General features: G+C 40.0%; 1 protein-coding gene across 6 annotated transcripts in view; it reads left to right on the top strand.

Annotated features, from left to right (window-relative positions):
- Positions 1–3452: 3452 nt before the first annotated feature.
- The window catches only part of LOC133664924 (FERM, ARHGEF and pleckstrin domain-containing protein 1-like), a 138320-nt gene continuing 122454 nt past the window's right edge, over positions 3453–19318 (top strand). Inside the window, exons 1-3 of one of the 6 annotated variants that reach the window (XM_062069953.1) lie at positions 3460–3737; positions 3856–3997; positions 14935–15142. In XM_062069953.1, the coding sequence (XP_061925937.1) occupies positions 14963–15142 (180 nt within the window). In that variant the 5' untranslated portion in view covers positions 3460–3737; positions 3856–3997; positions 14935–14962. Of the gene's footprint in view, positions 3738–3771; positions 3998–12645; positions 12664–14934; positions 15143–19318 lie in introns of those variants that run through there. The other 5 variants (XM_062069954.1, XM_062069957.1, XM_062069951.1 and 2 more) reach the window with 5 other exon arrangements.

Raw genomic sequence — 19318 nt, 5'->3', positions numbered from 1 at the left:
ATGGCAATATCGCGAAATGATCAAGTATGACACATAGAATAGATCTGCTATCCCCGTTTAAATAAAAAAAATTCATTTCAGTAGGCCTTTAAATGTTTTATATTAGGCAGCACGGTGGAACAGGGGTTAGTGCATGTACCTCACAATACGAATGTCCTGAGTTAAATCCCGGGCTCGGGAGTTGCATGTTCTCCCTGTAACTGCGTGGGTTCCCTCCGGGTACTCCGGCTTCCTCCCACCTATAAAAACATGCACCTGGGGATAGGTTGATTGGCAACACTAAATTGGTCCTAGTGTGTGAATGTGAGTGTGAATGTTGTCTGTCTATCTGTGTTGGCCCTGCGATGAGGTGGCGACTTGTCCAGGGTGTACCCCGCCTTCCGCCCGAATGCAGCTGAGATAGGCTCCAGTGACCCCCCGCGACCCCAAAAGGGACAAGCGGTAGAAAATGGATGGATGGATGGATGTTTTATATTACTGACTCTTCTAGTATGTTTGTCTTAAGTTCTGTGCAGCACTTTGTGAGACTGCTATTGTTTTTTTTTAAATGTGCTATATAAATAAAATGGATTGGGAAAAATGTTTACTATTGTATCATTATATTTGTAAAGGCATAGAGCAGAGATGTCAAACATTGAGGGCCACATCGCAGTTATGGCTGCAATCAGAGGGCCGTTTGTAACAATGAATAATGTAAGAATTTGCCTCTGGATTTCATTATTAATTATAGAAATTATTTTAACTAACTGTCGATTTTACAGTAAAAACTTTACATTTACAAAATTTTACTCTAAAATAGTGTTTTTTGTTTTTTTTTTTACAACATTTTACGGTAAATGGAAAAACAGTACCACTGTTTTTTTGGGGGGGTTTTTTGGTGGTGGGGGGGTTACGGAAAAAGCTGGCAGCTTAATTGCCAGAATTTGTGTGTTAAATTTACATTGTTTTTTAAAACATTATATTGTTAATGGAAAAACAGTACAAGTTATTTTTTTATTCCGGCAACTTAACTGCCAGTTTTTCTACCGTAAAAACAAATGTATCGTTTTTCCTTTTACAGTAATACACTGTTAAAAACAAGATTTTACAGTAAAAATATGGCAGCTCAGTCAACAGAATTTTAATGGGGAAATAAATTTTAGTTTTTTTTCAATTTACAGTAATATGCTGTGAAGAACATTGTAAAAAGTATTGTCATTTTGATTAATTTGATGGGTAGTTTGCTGTAAAATGTATTTTTATTTAGATTAAAAAAATTGGAAAGTATGATAATAAACTGTAATATTTGTTGCAATATTGGATACTATTAAAGTTTAAAAGGCATGCAATTTTTAAGCAGTATATATTTTTCCATCCATCCATTTGCTACCGCTTATTCCCTTCGGGGTCGCGGGGGGCGCTGGAGCCTATCTCAGCTAAAATCGGGCGGAAGGCGGGGTACACCCTGGACAAGTCGCCACCTCATCGCAAGGCCAACACAGATACACAGACAACATTCACACTCACATTCACACACTAGGGCCAATTTAGTGTTGCCAATCAACTTATCCCCAGGTGTATGTCAAAATGAAAAAAATCCATTACAATTAGCGAGAAAATATTAAGTACTTTATAGACCAGGGGTCCCCAAACTAGGGCCCGCGGGCCGGATCCGGCCCCCCAGCATCCAAAATCCGGCCCACAGGAAGTCCCAAGTTAAAAAAAAATGTTTTTTTTTAATTTTTTAAAATCTTTCCTTTCTAATCCATTTTATATCGCTTGTTACTCTTGGTGTCTCCTAGCCGCTCAGGCAAATCATATTGTCTAAAAATGCATTTTTCCATCGATAACATGACAATGTTAAATGTTGATGAACATCAATGTTAATCGATGTTAAATGACAAATCGGATTATAAAGACAATGTATATATATATATATATATATATATAAACCCCGTTTCCATATGAGCTGGGAAATTGTGTTAGATGTAAATATAAACGGAATACAATGATTTGCAAATTATTTTCAACCCATATTTAGTTTTTCAACCAGCTATTGCAAGGAATTTAGGGATTTCACCATCTACGGTCCGCAATATCATCAAAGGGTTCAGAGAATCTGGAGAAATCACTGCACGTAAGCAAGTAAGCCCGTGACCTTCGATCCCCCAGGCTGTACTGCATCAACAAGCGACATCAGTGTGTAAAGGATATCACCACATGGGCTCAGGAACACTTCAGAAACTCACTGTCAGTAACTACAGTTGGTCGCTACATCTGTAAGTGCAAGCTAAAACTCTCCTATGCAAGGCGAAAACCGTTTATCAACAACACCCAGAAACGCTGTCGGCTTTGCTGGGCCTGAGCTCATCTGAGATGGACTGATACAATGTGGAAAAGTGTTCTGTGGTCTGACGAGTCCACATTTCAAATCGTTTTTGGAAACTGTGGACGTTGTGTCCTCCGGATCAAAGAGGGTAAGAACCATCCGGATTGTTATAGGCGCAAAGTTGAAAAGCCAGCATCTGTGATGGTATGAGGGTGTATTAGTGCCCAAGACATGGGTAACTTACACATCTGTGAAGGCGCCATTAATGCTGAAAGGTACATACAGGTTTTGGAGCAACATATGTTGCCATCCAAGCAACGTTACCATGGACGCCCCTGCTTATTTCAGCAAGACAATGCCAAGCCACGTGTTACATCAACGTGGCTTCATAGTAAAAGAGTTCGGGTACTAGACTGGCCTGCCTGTAGTCCAGACCTGTCTCCCATTGAAAATGTGTGGCGCATTATGAAGCCTAAAATACCACAACGGAGACCGCCGGACTGTTGAACAACTTAAGCTGTACATCAAGCAAGAATGGGAAAGAATTCCACCTGAGAAGCTTAAAAAATGTGTCTCCTCAGTTCCCAAACGTTTACTGAGTGTTGTTAAAAGGAAAGGCCATGTAACACAGTGGTGAACATGCCCTTTCCCAACTACTTTGGCACGTGTTGCAGCCATGAAATTCTAAGTTAATTATTATTTGCAAAAAAAATAAAGTTTATGAGTTTGAACATCAAATATCTTGTCTTTGTAGTGCATTCAATTGAATATGGGTTGAAAAGGATTTGCAAATCATTGTATTCCGTTTATATTTACATCCAACACAATTTCCCAACTCATATGGAAACGGGGTTTGTATATATATATATATATATATATATATATATATATACACAGCCTGGCCCCCGGCCAATTTTTTTTAACCCAATGCGGCCCGAGTCAAAAAGTTTGGGGACCCCTGTTATAGACACATAATTTCCAGGTGTTTGCGGGCCAGGTAAAATGAAGTCGTGGGCCCCCGGGCCTTGAGTTTGACACCTGTGGCATAGAGCTATTACATCGGAGGGCAGTTGCTTTTTTATTTTTTATTTTTATTAAGTGTTGTTCCAACATTGGCCGCTAGATGGGAGTATAACACGCACGGTGCCTCGCCTCTGCTGCGCCGCCTTCAATTCATTCGGATTGAAAGCACCGGGAGTGAGTCTCTCTCGGCACTAATCTCGGTAGCTACCGGCTCGCTCGCTCCGCCTTCCGCCATGGCGACCGCAAAAAGTCCGTGCTCCGGTCCGAGCAGCACCTAAAAGTCACCCGGACCCCCGTGTGAGCGTGTTCTTTCGCCAGCCGCGGGACGTCCGTGCACTTCTCGTCCGCGGGGGTTGATCCAGAGGTGTGGACTACACAGACGCCCTTTTCCAAGGAGGACAAACGGGTAAGAATCCAGCTCGCCAAGTCCCGTGTGCTCTTGAAGGAAGTGACCCAACTTGTTTGAGGAGATTAGCGTTAAGTCTTCCGTGTTTATTCTGTCATCCTGTGGCGTTCCTGAGAAGGCAAGTAACGACCACTAAGGGAAATGTCCACATGCATGCCGGCTGCAGCCCGCTATCGTAGCACCTTTTAATGGATCTGCTGCATCTGCGACGTCGACATGCACTGAAATGTGCATTTTGGTAACATGCACAATCTGACCAGGTGAGTCCAGTGCTGGCTTGTAAATACGAGGAGTTTTGCTTCAGTCTGCTCCATTAACCTCATTTCTCCTTTCAATGCACGGCATTCCTGCAGAGGCTTTAAATGACACCTTGTTGTTTGCTATCCATTACCTTAAAGCCCTTGGGAACTTGTCACGATCCAGCCACACCCAGGTATCAGTGACTGTGGGATGCTTTTGTGGAAATTTTTGTGTGTGGTTCCATCTTGGCACAACTGCTTGCATGGATGTAGAGGGGCCAAGTGGCTATTCAGCTGTCACTAAAGGATTCCAGCTGTGCACTGTTGGCCCTCACTGAGGAGCCCTTGTGTGTTGCCCCTGCACACAGAGCAGGCACTGTTGCAGCCCCCTCTGTAAGCCATCTTTTACAGCTCCACCTTAACACACATGTGAGGAATTTCTCGCAAACGTGTTCAAAGGCAGGGTCATTTACCCTGGAAAACACCTATGGGCTCTGTAAAGGGCCCTTTTTTTCAAGGCGCATGGTCACTTTGCTTTATGACACCAATAAGGTGCGGCCTGTGTGTACTACCAGAGACTGTTTCTGTAGTCACCTGATCAGAGGAGGTCATTGGCCTTGACCGGAGGATCACGTCATTTGCGGTCCTCGGTTGCTGGAAGGTATGTGCCACACGTTAACAGCACTTGCTTTCATTTGTGCTTGCATTGACATTGATTGTGAGGAAAATGTTATGAATAAACATGGTATTTATTATTCTTATTTAGAGATTGCGTCAGGCCTTCTTTTATGACCCAAAGGCAGTGTGGAGGAAAAAAATCTGTTGGTACTATCGGGTGCCGATTCAGGCCGGCGAACAGGTTTTATCCGGCCCGCGGGATGAGTTTGCTAAGTATAAAAAATTGCCGAAATTTTTGAGTGGAAGAAATGTTGATCTAAATGTGTCCACTAGAAGTTGCAATAGCAATTATTTGTATCTTTGCAGATTAGGCTTCATATGTAAAAAAAACAAACACATGACGTTAGTGCACCAGTCGAGGAAAATGAGCAAACTACATAAATACCAACCTGTAATTTGATTTTGATATTATTTTGTTAACTTGATAGATTGAAAATTAACACCAATGAGTTGACTGATGAACATTGTCACATAATTAATTCAGAAAGTATAAATAACGACAAATAAAGATAGAATACTATTAACCGCAACATGTTTTGTGTAAAAAAAACAAAAAACCCAACAACATTATGATTTGTACATTTTCAGAATGTGCTTCTTCTATTTTTAAACAAAGAAAACAATCTGAATTTGTCTTTATTTTTAAGTTGTCGTGCCGTGATTTTACCAGTCCGGCCAACTTGGGAGTATATTTTTCTCCATGTGGCGACACCCCTGATCTAGTGTTTTAGATTTGGAGACGGTTTCCTGCTGGCCCCACTATGGACTGGACTTTCGCTGATGTGTTGGATCCACTGTGGACTGGACTTTCACAATATTATGTCAGGCCCACTCGACATCCATTGCTTTCGGTCTCCCCTAGAGGGGGGGTTACCCACATATGCGGTCCTCTCCAAGGTTTCTTATAGTCATTCACATCGACGTCCCACTGGGGTGAGTTGTTCCTTGCCCGTGTGGGCTCTGTACCGAGGATGTCGTTGTGGCTTTTGCAGCCCTTTGAGACACTTGTGATTTAGGGCTATATAAATAAACATTGATTGATTGATTGATTGAATTTTCAAATTATTCATTTAAAAACCTTCAAAACAAACACATGTAATTAACATGGTGCAAAAATGCATTACTTGTTGATGGTGAACTAATACTGTATGTCCTTTAATTGGTGTTTTACAAATGTGACATTGATTGTTAATCAGAGCAACGCGGTTTGGTGATCTGAGGTTGTGCTTTCATTAGGTCTTTCTGAGTACTCTTTCCTCCCAGTCCATCCTCACATAAACATGCATGCAAGGTTAATTGGAGGCTCCGAGTCAGGGCAATTCAACTAGTGTGAATAGCCCTGCAAGTTCAGTTCAAAACAACAAAATTGCCACATATTCCCTAAAAAGACAAGAGTGCTCCTGTTGTAGAGGAACTTGGACCACTGTAAACACATTGGCTGACCCTTGCATTGTCTTTTTAACCTTGCTAGCAAACATGGTACAATGGGGTCCAAACTTGTGATTTACATAACTGAGGCGTTCCTGAAGGCACTCTTTTAAGTGCCCACCTTTTTGGCAATTACAACTTTTTTCATAACGTAATTTATGTAATGAAGGTGTTGCTGTAGCTTGTTTACTTCAGATGCAGTTATTAAACTTCTTTAATTATACTAGTGGTGTTCCTCAAGGTTCCATTTTAGGTCCTCTCTTTTTCATCATTTGGGCTATTCAAATGCTGTTGAAAAAAACTTGATTCTTAAAAGCACTAGTCTGTCATAAATTTGATCTTTGACTAGTTTTTTTGCAGAAGGTCCTTAAAAACATCAGACCGCTCCTGTAATGCTGACAAAATGTATAGACCAAAACCAAATAGATGCTGGTTCTCCGTAATATACAAAATAAGACTAGTGAAGGTAGAAGTCCGGCCCCCCGGTCTATCTTTCTGGAAATTTGGCCCCCAAAACTATTTAGTCGAACATCCCTGCTCTAAGTTGCTCATAGGTGTGAATGCTTGTTTGTATTTACTGTATGTGCCCTTGCCCTGTGATTGACAAGTGGTGTACCCCGCCTCTCACGCAAAGCGGGATAAGCTTTAGTTTACTTGCGAACAGTATAGAACAGAGGTGTCAAACTCATTTTAGATCGGCGGCCACATTGTGAAAAATCTACTCCTAAGTGGGCCGGATCACGGCACGATAACTTAAAAATAAAGACCACTTCATATTGTTTTCAATGTTTAATAATAGAAGAAGCACATTCTGAAATGATAGAAATCATGATGTTGTTGGGTTTTTAATTTACAATTACCTGTTGCGGTTAATAGTATATATACTTTATTTGTCGTTATTTATATTTTCTGAATATATTGTGTGATGATGTTCATCAGTCAACTCATTGGTGTTCATTTTCAATCTATCAAGATAAAACAATTATATCAAAATCAAGTTACAGTATGTTATTTATGTAGTTTGATCATTTTCCTCGACTGGTGCACTAATATCATGTGGTTTATTTTGTACATATGTAGCATAATCTACAAAGACACAAAGAATTGCTATTGCGACATCTAGTGGACACATTTAGAACAGCAGTTTCTTTCATTCAAAAAATTTCAAGTTAATTTTTATACTTGGCAAACTCATCCCGCGGGTCGGATACAACCTGTTCACGGGCCTGATCCGGCCCTTGGCCCGTACGTTTGACACCCCTGTTATAGAAAATGGATGACTATTAGTCAAATTAAATTTGATAAAGTCCACTTTATTTTTGTTAAGCATTTTCAATTAGACTAGTGCTGAGTACGGGTATCGATTCAAGTAAAATCAAACGGTACGATATTTCGATACATTTGTGGCATGAGACGTTATATCCAGTTCCTCAAGCACATTGCCAAAAAACAATCAGTCTTAGAGCAGACTCTGTTATGTTACAATTTTCTATGCCAACAAAACAATACAAAAGTGCTCAAAAGTACAGTCAGTCAATGTTTAAAACAATGTTTACTTATATAGCCCTAAATCATGAGTGTCTCAAGGGCTGCATTGATTGATTGAAACTTTTATTAGTAGATTGCACAGTACTGTACATATTCCGTACAACTGACCACTAAATGGTAACACCCGAATAAGTTTTTCAACTTGTTTAAGTCGGGGTCCACGTTAATCAATTCATGGTCAAATCAAGGTAAAATCAATGCTAGGTTCCACTGGTCAAAATGCGTTACCTCGATGCTAATTTACATAGGATTTAATGTTACAGATTCGCCTTGACAATTTTACACGTAGAGTTTAACAACTCCAAATTTGGTAATCAAAACTATAAACCTATTACCTTTATAAACCCTCTTATTCAAAACCTGAAACAATTCTAATGGTCAAACAAGTGTGAAAATAAGATTACCAAATTGTACCGCAGGGCAGATGCACTTTGCGGTTTATTTTATGCATTTAATTTCTTCCTGAGATTCTTAACTGCCCAACAAGTGTGCTATACATTAATCACAGTATTAACCATTCCTGCGGGAAGTCCCCATATGTAGGGAGAGGTTAATCTGTTCCTGAAGGGTTGAGCGTAGAGGTGTCACACACATCATTGCTAGTCCTTAAAGGGACTAAATGTGTCCATAACAGAAAAGGTCAAATGAATAAAAACACTATTTCAGCCAGTTGGGGGGCTCGTTAGTAGCAGCAAATGTTAGCTGTATAACGTCACTTATAAGCTGGTCCTTCTTCTGGAGTAAGTTCATCTCTGTCTTAAAGTAAAGTGCCATATAAATGTGATATATTATTATGAGGTGTTGAAAAACAACCAAAATGTAGAGTTATTCCTAGCTGAAATGTTTCTTATTAGGCAGTAGTGTTGTCCCGATACCAAAATTTTGGTACCAAAATGTATTTCGATACTTTTCGGTACTTTTCTAAAAAAAAAAAAGGGGACCACAAAAATGGCATTATTGGCTTTATTTTAACAAAAAATCTTAGGGTACATTAAACATATGTTTCTAATTGCAAGTCTGTCCTTAAATAAAATAGTGAACATAGTAGACAACTTGTCTTTTAGTAGTAAGTAAACAAACAAAGACTCCTAATTAGTCTGCTGACATACACTACCGTTCAAAAGTTTGGGGTCACATTGATATGTCCTTATTTTTGAAGGAAAAGCACTGTACTTTTCAATGAAGATAACTTTAAACTAGTCTTAATTTTAAAGAAATACACTCTATACATTGCTAATGAGGTAAATGACTATTCTAGCTGCAAATGTCTGTTTTTTGGTGCAATATCTACATAGGTGTATAGAGGCCCATTTCCAGCAACTATCACTCCAGTGTTCTAATGGTACAATGTGTTTGCTCATTGGCTCAGAAGGCTAATTGATGATTACAAAACCCTTGTGCAATCATGTTCACACATCTGAAAACAGTTTAGCTCATTACAGAAGCTACAAAACTGACCTTCCTTTGAGCAGACTGAGTTTCTGGAGCATCACATTTGTGGGGTCAATTAAACGCTCAAAATGGCCAGAAAAAGAGAACTTTCATTTGAAACTTGACAGTCTATTCTTGTTCTTAGAAATGAAGGCTATTCCACAAAATTGTTTGGGTGACCCCAAACTTTTGAACGGTACTGTATGCAGTAACATATTGTGTCATTTTTCATTCTATTATTTTGTCAAAATTATTAAGGACAAGCGGTAGAAAATGAATTATTAATCTACTTGTTCATTTACTGTTAATATCTGCTTACTTTCTCTTGTTCTATCTACACTTCTGTTAAAATGTAATAATCACTTATTGTTCTGTTTGATACTTTATATAGTTTATAGTTTTGGATGATACCAGAAATTTAGCTCTCAATCCGATACCAAGTGGTTACAGGATCAGACATTGGTCATTTTCAAAATCTTCATGTGTCCAGGAAAATATTTCCTGAGTTTATAAATATAAATGAAAAAAAACCAAAAGATGTTATGATGCCAAAAAATATCGATGTCATCATAGTAGTATTGACTAGATACGCTCCTGTACTTGGTATCATTACAGTGGATGTTAGGTGTAGATCCACCAATGGCGTTTGTTTACATTTTGACGCCGGTGCGCTATGGTGTGTAGTGAAGCATGTTTAGCTCGTCCTGTAGTGTACTTGTAAGAAACGTACTTTATTTGTCGTTATGGAGGCGAGGATTAGTGATTTAGAAGTAGCTAAAACACTGCCGACTGTGAATGGATGTTCGTGGCTAACTAGCTCACCATGTTTTAAAGCACCTCGTCCTGAGGGTGTTTCAGTGTTATAACTTCACCTTTATCGTTAGTTTTTAAGCCAAAAAGCGTCCGTTCTCCCTTTTCTGTCTACACACTGTGTCTGCTTGTAAGTACTCCGTGTGTGTGTGCGCTGCCGAACATGCTCGTCTGCTCGTAAAACCAGTAATGTCATGACGTTGGGGGTCGGGGGAGCAGTACTTTTTAAGAAGCGGTATAGTACCGAATATGATTCATTAGTTTCGTTGTACTATACTAATGCCGGTATACCGTTCAACCCTTCTAGGGAGTCTCTAAAAGTTGCCTTTGTGACACTGTAAATGTTTTGTCATGTCCTATTATTCATGTGGTGATAATGATTTGATGTGTAATATATTGTATTTCAGTCCCTCCAGGATTTGATATCCTTTTTCTGTGATATTTCGAGTATGAAATGCCGCATTTCAAAAAAGTGCGGCGAAAGTTGCAATGTTTTAGGCTTATTTTTTTCAAAAACATTAGATCCGCTTGTGGTTATGAATTTACAGTCAATATTTAGGTATTTTTTTCGTAACCCTAAAAAGCACAGGATTTCAACAAATCTAATAAAATAGGCTTGATTTGCATCTTAAGTGAAATGTTTTTCTACATTGACAGATATTCCCCCCCCAGAATATCCCAGGCCCTTTTTTGAGATTGAATTTGCAGAAATTCCTCCTATAAATTATAATGGAAAGTGCAGTGGTTTTTTTTAGGTGTTTGTTGCAATAAAATCGTGGGACTGTTGTGATTTTACCTTTTAAATTATGATGTGGAAATTTGCTGAAGAAAAAGTTAGTAATGAACTTTAAAAAACTTTTTTAAAAAAAGCATCTTTCCAACATGGTACACAAAAATGTGCAAAATAGGCTTTATTCAGCCACAGAAAAATACAAGACATATCTTAAAAATTAGAGAGAGAAAATTTCACAATTTAAAAAATCTCTATACTGAAGACGATTAAATGAAACAAATATCCTTAAAGGCCTACTGAAATTAATTTTTTTTATTTAAACGGGGATAGCAGATCCATTCTATGTGTCATACTTGATCATTTTGCGATATTGCCACATTTTTGCTGAAAGGATTTAGTAGAGAACACCGACGATAAAGTTCGCAACTTTTGGTTGCTGATAAAAAAAGCCTTGCCTGTACCGGAAGTAGTGTGACGTCGCAGGTTGAAGGGCTCCTCACATTTCCCCATTGTTTACACCAGCAGCGAGAGCGATTCGGACCGAGAGCGCCGATTAACCCATTCATTTGAGCGAGGATGAAAGATTCGTGGATGAGGAACGTGAGAGTGAAGGACTAGAGTGCAGTGCAGGACGTATCTTTTTTCGCTCTCACCGTAACTTAGGTAAAAGGGCTCATTGGATTCCACACTTTCTCCTTTTTCTATTGTGGATCACGGATTTGCATTTTAAACCACCTCGGATACTATATCCTCTTGAAAATGAGAGTCAAGAACGCGAAATGGACATTCACAGTGACTTTTATCTCCACGACAATACATCAGTGAAGCACTTTAGCTACGGAGCTAACGTGATAGCATCGTGCTTAAATGCAGATAGAAACAAAAGAAATAAGCCCCTGACTGGAAGGATAGACAGAAGATCAACAATACTACTATCAGGAGACACCGAACCAAACACTGGACCTGTAACCACACGGTTAATGCTATGCCGCCTGTCGAAGCCTAGCAATGCTGTTGCTAACGACGCCATTGAAGCTAACTTAGCTACGGGACCTCGTCAGAGCTATGATAAAAACATTAGCGCTCCACCTATGCCAGCCCTCATCTGCTCATCAACACCCATGCTCACCTGCGTTCCAGCGATCGACGGCGTGACGAAGGACTAGCGTCGGATAGCGCGTCTACTATCCAACTCAAAGTCCTCCTGGTTGTGTTGCTGCAGCCAGACGCTGATACAGCAATCCCACCTACAGCTTTCTTCTTTGCAGTCTCCATTGTTCATTAAACAAATTGCAAAAGATTCACCAACATAGATGTCCAGAATACTGTGGAATATTGCGATGAAAACAGAGCTTTTTGTATTGGGATACACTGTGTTGGAATACTTTCGTTTCAACCATTGACGTCACGCGCAAACGTCATCATACATAGACGTTTTCAACCGGAAGTTCCCCGGGAAATTTAAAATTGCACTTTATAAGTTAACCCGGCCGTATTGGCATGTGTTGCAATGTTAAGATTTCATCATTGATATATAAACTATCAGACTGCGTGGTCGGTAGTAGTGGGTTTCAGTAGCCCTTTAAAGAACATTACAGGAAGAATATTTAAAGCTATTGGAGATCCTAAACTATAATAAATACTTTGATGTTAGCTGAAGAGTTGCTCTGATGTCTTCTGTGATATTGTGTGACAGTCAACCTTCATGTCTTTTCGCCACTTTAAACGCATCATTTTCCTGAAAATGTTGATAAAATTTCGGATTCTCCGATTTTGAGGTAACATTGTACCATTCCAACTCTCCATTGGGTTTGAAGAGAGTTTGGAGGGCTTGTCCATCAGCATCCCCGCCATGCTTGTCGGTTCTCTTGATGCACTCTGCTGGATTACATTATCCACTTGCAATGCTTCATTGAACTTTCGATTTAAATTTTTTTTTGGCAGCAGTCATGCCTCTGTGTGACGGTTTAACGGCTGCCCACATTCGAAGGTGCAGCACATGGACGTGCCATTCGGTGAGGGCTCGGAATGACGAAAGACGGCTGGAATGTGCAATTAGGTGGGAATCAAGCAAGTTAACCCGGCCGGCTTCAGGGCGAGAGGGGTTGTAGGAGTCTTGAACAGGTTTTTGAAAACACGGGGGAGGTTGTGGATAATGTGTCCTGCAAGTCAAGGGACAAACTCAGATTCTGATTTAAATATAAAATTGAAAGATGCTTTGGGACAGTGTTTTTTTATAGTGTCGGGCCGGCAACTTAAGAAAAATAAAGACATTTTTAAACCTACTCAGCTAACCTTAGTTATGCTTAGATTGGTACTATTATTTTATTGTTTTTAGAGTTTTGCCTATCACTCATACGCCCTGTGTAAGATAAGAACACGTATGTCTTTCTTTTTTAAGAATTCTAAATCATAAATAAAAGCTAGCAATAGGTGGCTAACAATGCAGGCAATGGGGATTCAATCTATTCCGCCTATTAAGCACTTTAAAATCATCCAAAAACCTCCATCAACATTTTATATACATGCTGTAAGTATATATTGTATTTTCCAGGATATAGAGTGCACTGGTATTCAAGCCACACCCACCAAATTTTAGAATAAATAAATATTTTTACATATACTGTATTAGTCACGCCAGACTATAAGCTGCAGATATATACCGTTACGAAATATATTTGTAAATATTTATTTACATACTTTAATTGTTTCCAAACGGTGACTGTAACACAGCAGTAAAATGGCTGCTCAAACAAAACCGAAATCATCGTCTTGCACCCATTTACTGTGGAGACTCAATAACTCCAGAATGACGTTTTGATGAATTTACGAAACTGAAAGAATACTGTACTAACACAGACATTTGTAAACGTGTTGGCATATTGGCTAATGCTAACAACGCTAACTTCATTACATTACGATAGCACATACAAATATGCATGGGACGTTTTAGTAAGTATGAATTGTTTTAGTTATATTGTTGAACCTACAAACCTTGCTTGGAGTGATGAATGAAGAATCCTTTTGAGCAGAATACTTCCGGTTCAAGGATCGAAACAGGAAAGACATTTTAAACCCACAGTGCCTGCAGTGAGAAAACTCGTCCAAAAGATGGCACCATAGCACAAACAATAACACACCTTTTCAGCGTCTCTTTAGGTGTTCTATTAAAACTATTTGTAGAGTATAAAACATTATGGCCGTTAACGAAGAAAAATCCATAAATTAGCCGCACCGTTTTCTAAGCTGCTGGGTTCAAGCGTGGGAAAAAGTAGCGGCTTGTAGTCTGGAGAATACAGTATGTAAAGCAGTAACAGGCACATTAATAGTCATCATCGTCATTGAGTATCAGGCCTGTTTGCAGACATCGAGGATCAGGTATCAAGGCTCTCCAGTCTCTGTCATCCACCCTATGTATGAGTTCTGTATTGATATTTTTGATAAAAATCTCAGTTACAATCTCAGGCTGCAACCTTCTACTATGCAGGCGAGAGGTATGGTTTATAAACTGCACAAACTTGTACCAACTCCGAGGCGATGCAGCAGCCTACCGACTCAGTATATCAATAGTTGCAAAAGCTAGTTACCTCTCTGTGATCAAGGTGCAGCTAAAAGTAGTTCCTCGGTGGTAGCACTTATAAAAACAATGCCGCTGATACTTGCTTGATATGCATATAAATGGAGTATTGCTGGCGGTTTTTGGATGTTTTTTTTAGAGGGCTGTATGGGCAGGATAGATAACTCCAATTAGCTTCATTGTTAGCCGTCTACTGTGAGCCGTATTTTACAATTTAGAATACACAAAAATGAGAAAAATGTGTGTTCTCGTTTCACATAAGGATTGTTATTTTTTACTCTTTATTTTTAAAGTGCTTTAAAGGAAAAATTAACAGATTTTTAGTTACTACGTGGAAACGGCAAACAAAGTGTGGCGTGAGCTGAAGTCTAAAAAAGTTTTTTTTTTTTTTTTTTAGAGAGAGACTAGCCATAATCTCAGGACCCTTGCTGGCCTTTTATTAACAGTACCCTGAATACCTTCTATACCAAATTCTTTAGCATTTCTGCTTCCCTTTTTCAGCCCCCCAAATGTCAGATTTTGACAGTGTAGCCTCTAAATTCTAATGTCAATTTAACACAGTGTGACTTGTGCCTTGAAATGTGGAACATGCTTGAAAATTCCCTGCACTAATTGGTTCTCCCACAGGCGACCATTAGCTGGGAGTGGAAATCCTGCTTTTGCAATTAATGTGTTAATGTGACCAAAGGGGTGGGGTTGCACGGCTCATTGTGTAACCATGTCACCACTGATGCTGTTTTGGCGTATGTGCAGGGTGTGGAAGTGAGCAGTGGAGGCAAACATGGCAGATCCAGACCTGGAGCCGGTGAAGTCGAGAGCAGGGCACCGTCTGGGAGCCCCGGAGACTCTTGGCATCAGTACCTTAGACCCGGCGCACAGACCACCGACCATGCCCCCTGGAAGGCATGTCACCGTTAGGGTCCATATGTTGGACGACACTGAGGAACTCTTTGATGTTTCGGTGAGTGCCCAAAACTTGATTTGGATCTATTCCAGCTAAGAAACTTAATGAGTCTCGTAAATGGTTGGCATGGCAACCTCTGGAGATAAAACTATGGTGAGATCTTATTAGGTTTATGCAGTAAATTGTCTCAACCAGGTTCTGTGGACTACCTCCTACATATTCAAGTGTGCTTTTTGGCATGCAGGTGGGGTGAGGCTGTGTTTGTGCTCTCTTGTGTAAAATCCTATCGCTCATGTTTATTAGCTATGGCTTGACAGTTACGTAAATCAACACAAAGAGGAGCATTTGCACTTCCATGTTTGTCCAAATCAATGTTTTTCAACCACTGTGCCATGGCACACTAGTGTACCGTGAGATACAGTCTGGTGTGCCGTGGGAGATTATCTAATTTCACCTAAAAATATGTTTTGCAAACCAGTAATTATAATCCGCAAATAATGTGCCGTTGTTGAGTGTCTGCACTGTCTGGAGATCGGCAGACTTACCACGTGACACTCTTCCATATCAGTAGGTAGCAGCAGGTAACTAATTGCTTTGTAGATGTCGGAAACAGCGGGAGGCAGTGTGAAGGTAAAAAGGTATCTAATGCTTAAACCAAAAATAAACAAAAGGTGAGTGCCCCTAAGAAAAGGCATTGAAGCTTAGGGAAGGCTATGCAGAACGAAACTAAAACTGAACTGGCTATAAAGTAAACAAAAACAGAATGCTGGAGGACAGCAAAGACTTACTGTGGAGCAGAGACGGCGTCCACAAAGTACATTCGAACATGACATGACAATCAACAATGTCCCCACAAAGAAGGATAAAAACAACTGAAATATTTTTGATTGCTAAAACAAAGCAGGTGTGGGGAATAGCGGTCAAGGGAAGACATGACCGGCTAACCTCCTCCAACCTCCGAGGACAAAGCTACGAACAATGGGAGACCGGGCTTTCTGCTCCGCCGCTCCCAGTCTGTGGAACGCTCTCCCTGACCACCTGAGGGCACCACAGACTGTGGATGCTTTTTAAAAAGGCTTAAAAACCTTAATTTTTAAAAAAGCCTTCTTCTTTTTTTTAGATTTATCCGTGCTGTTCTAGTTTTTATTTTTATTTATTTTTATTATCTTTTTTTTTTTTTAATACACTGTAGCACTCTGAGGTTGTTTGCTCAATGTAAAGTGCTCTTTACAAATAAAATCTATTATTATAATCATTATTATTATGAAACTGCTACAGGACAATACCAAATAAAGAGAAAAAGCCACCAAAATAGTAGTGCAAGACAAGAACTAAAACACTACACACAGGAAAACAGCAAAAACCTCAAAATAAGTCACGGCGTGTTCTGACAGGTGGTGACAGTACACCTATCGGCTGCTGAGTTTCATTTTTTAATGATTTCTGCTGGTGGTGTGCCTCTGCATTGTTTCAATGAAGAAAATGTGCCTTGGCTCAAAAAAGGTTGAAAAACACTGGTCTAAATGATGCACGGTAAATAATACTGAAATACTTTGAAATGTAAACTACCAAACTGATCATAATAGATGTTGGCATAATAATTGATTGATGGATCAATCACGTCTTGAAGCAGTTGACGCATGTTGGCCGAAATCAGCAGATACACAGTTGATGGTTGGTGATTACTATGTGGCCTAAGGAAAAACAACATGACGTCAGTTATGAGAAGTTAACCTACCTGAAACCTATGGCAACTTTTCCAGGCATCATAGGCCATGTGCTGCATGCAGACGAAAACATCTGAACGCAAAGCATTTGAGAGCATTTGAAGGAGCCTCAGTTATCTGTAACTGTTTTACTTGATATCCGTCCTGTCATTTTAATGTGTATTGTGAATGTCATTTTATGTGTAACTTTGCTTGGCCAGGATAATAAGTTAATAAGTTTTTAATCTCAATGGGATTTTTATCCTGGTTAAATAAAAAATACAAATTGTTTATGGAAAACTCTGATGGTGAAGGCTATCCAAAATTCGGCCTTCAGCATCATCCCGTTTAAATGAAGGATTATTCATAATCCACACAAATAGCGTCTTTTCGTGTCTTTTCTGCTGCCTCCGTGTCTAAATTGAATGTCAAAGTTTACTAATGTCTCGGTTTATGGCCATAACCTTCTACTACGCAGGTGAGAGGCGTGATTTACAATCTAGAATTAACGTTCACCAGCTCAAAGGCGAAGCAGCAGTAACAGCCGGTCACTGGCTCAATATGTCAATACGGCTGCATAAGCATAACTCTGTGATCAATGCACAGCTAAAAATAGATTGTCTGCCTTATAGCTTATAATAACAATGATGCTAACGCTTGGTTAATATTCAGTTGGCAGTTTATGGATGGTTATTTTCAGTAGAGGGCTTTGTGGGCGGAATAGAGGACCTCATTGACTTCATTGATGACTGATATTTTCTAATGATTATTCGTGGTTTAGAAGGCATAAAAAAGAAAAACGTCAATCAATCAATCAATCAATGTTTATTTATATAGCCCTAAATCACAAGTGTCTCAAAGGGCTGTACAAGCCACAACGACATCCTCGGTACAGAGCCCACATACGGGCAAGGAAAAACTCACCCCAGTGGGACGTCGGTGAATGACTATGAGAAACCTTGGAGAGGACCGCATATGTGGGTAACCCCCCCCCTCTAGGGGAGACCGAAAGCAATGGATGTCGAGTGGGTCTGACATAACATTGTGAAAGTCCAGTCCACAGTGGATCCAACACATCAGCGGGAGTCCAGTCCACAGCGGGGCCAACAGGAAACCATCCCGAGCGGAGACGGGTCAGCAGCGCAGAGATGTCCCCAACCGATGCACAGGCTAGTGGTCCACCCGGGGTCCCGGCTCTGGACAGCCAGCACTTCATCCATGGCCACCGGACCTATGCAACTCCCCCTCGCAAGGGACAGGGGAGAAGAGGAGAGAAGAAAAGAAACGGCAGATCAACTCGTCTAAAAAGGGGGGGTCTATTTAAAGGCTAGATTATACAAATGAGTTTTAAGATGGGACTTAAATGCTTCTACTGAGGTGGCATCTCTAACTGTTACCGGTTACGTGTTGTGTAACTGAATTTACATTCCACATTGTCTGCCAAATCAGTACATAAATAGTTTATCTAATAGTGATACAAAGCGACAAGAAATATTTAGAAGTTAGCAGCACAAACACCTGATTTTACTACAAAGTTTTAGAACTTAAAAAAACCCCACCAGCAACGCACCATCCACAGGCAGGCCCACAGCTGGGAATGTCTTTGAAGGAGAATAAAAACAGTATGGATGAGTGTGTATAGTCTTTTACATAACGAACGGTATAAAAGAGAAGAGACTGCAGCTTCTTCTGGCTTAAAATATCCCTCTCCAAATTGTACTTTTAAGATCACTCTTTCTTTTCTTTTCTTCTGCAAAGAAGGCGTGGTGTAGCTTGCTGTTGACCTGAATAAAGTTTTTGTCAGAGAGCTATGGGTAAAAAACGGAAGCTTTATTCACTCAATTCGACACACCATATACAAAAAAACTTAGTCAGCCCTATCTTGTTTCGCCTGGAGGCATCTTCTCAGCAAAGACAAACACATTCTCCTATCTTTACTATGATAACGTAGCTGAGCCATCTTCAGATTATACATATACAGTCGTGGTCAAAAGTTTACGTACAGAATCATGGCTGTCTTGAGTTTCCAATCATTTCTACAACTCTTATTTTTTTGTGACGGAGTGATTGGAGCACATACTTGTTGGTCACAAAAAACATTCATGAAGTTTGGTTCTTTTATGAATTTATTATGGGTCTACTGAAAATGTGACCAAATCTGCTAGGTCAAAAGTATACATACAGCAATGTTAATATTTGGTTACATGTCCCTTGGCAAGTTTCACTGCAAGAAGGCGCTTTTGGTAGCCATCCACAAGCTTCTGCTTGAGTTTTTGACCACACCTCTTGACAAAATTGGTGGAATTCAGCTAAATGTGTTTGTTTTCTGACATGGACTTGTTTCTTCAGCATTATCCACACGTTTGAGTCAGGACTTTGGGAAGGCCATTCTAAAACCTTAATTGTAGCCTGATTTGGGACGGCGTGGCGGGCGGGAGCTGCCATGCAAGGCGCTAACCAGCAGCCATCAGGAGCAAGGGTGAAGTGTCTTGCCCAAGGACACAACGGACGTGACTAGGATGGTAGA

Source organism: Entelurus aequoreus, linkage group LG14 (assembly GCF_033978785.1).
Source record: "Entelurus aequoreus isolate RoL-2023_Sb linkage group LG14, RoL_Eaeq_v1.1, whole genome shotgun sequence".
In the NCBI taxonomy this organism is placed as follows: Eukaryota; Metazoa; Chordata; class Actinopteri; order Syngnathiformes; family Syngnathidae; genus Entelurus; species Entelurus aequoreus.
The sequence above is the reverse complement of the archived record's forward strand: the minus strand, read 5'-3'. Positions and strand labels throughout refer to the sequence as shown.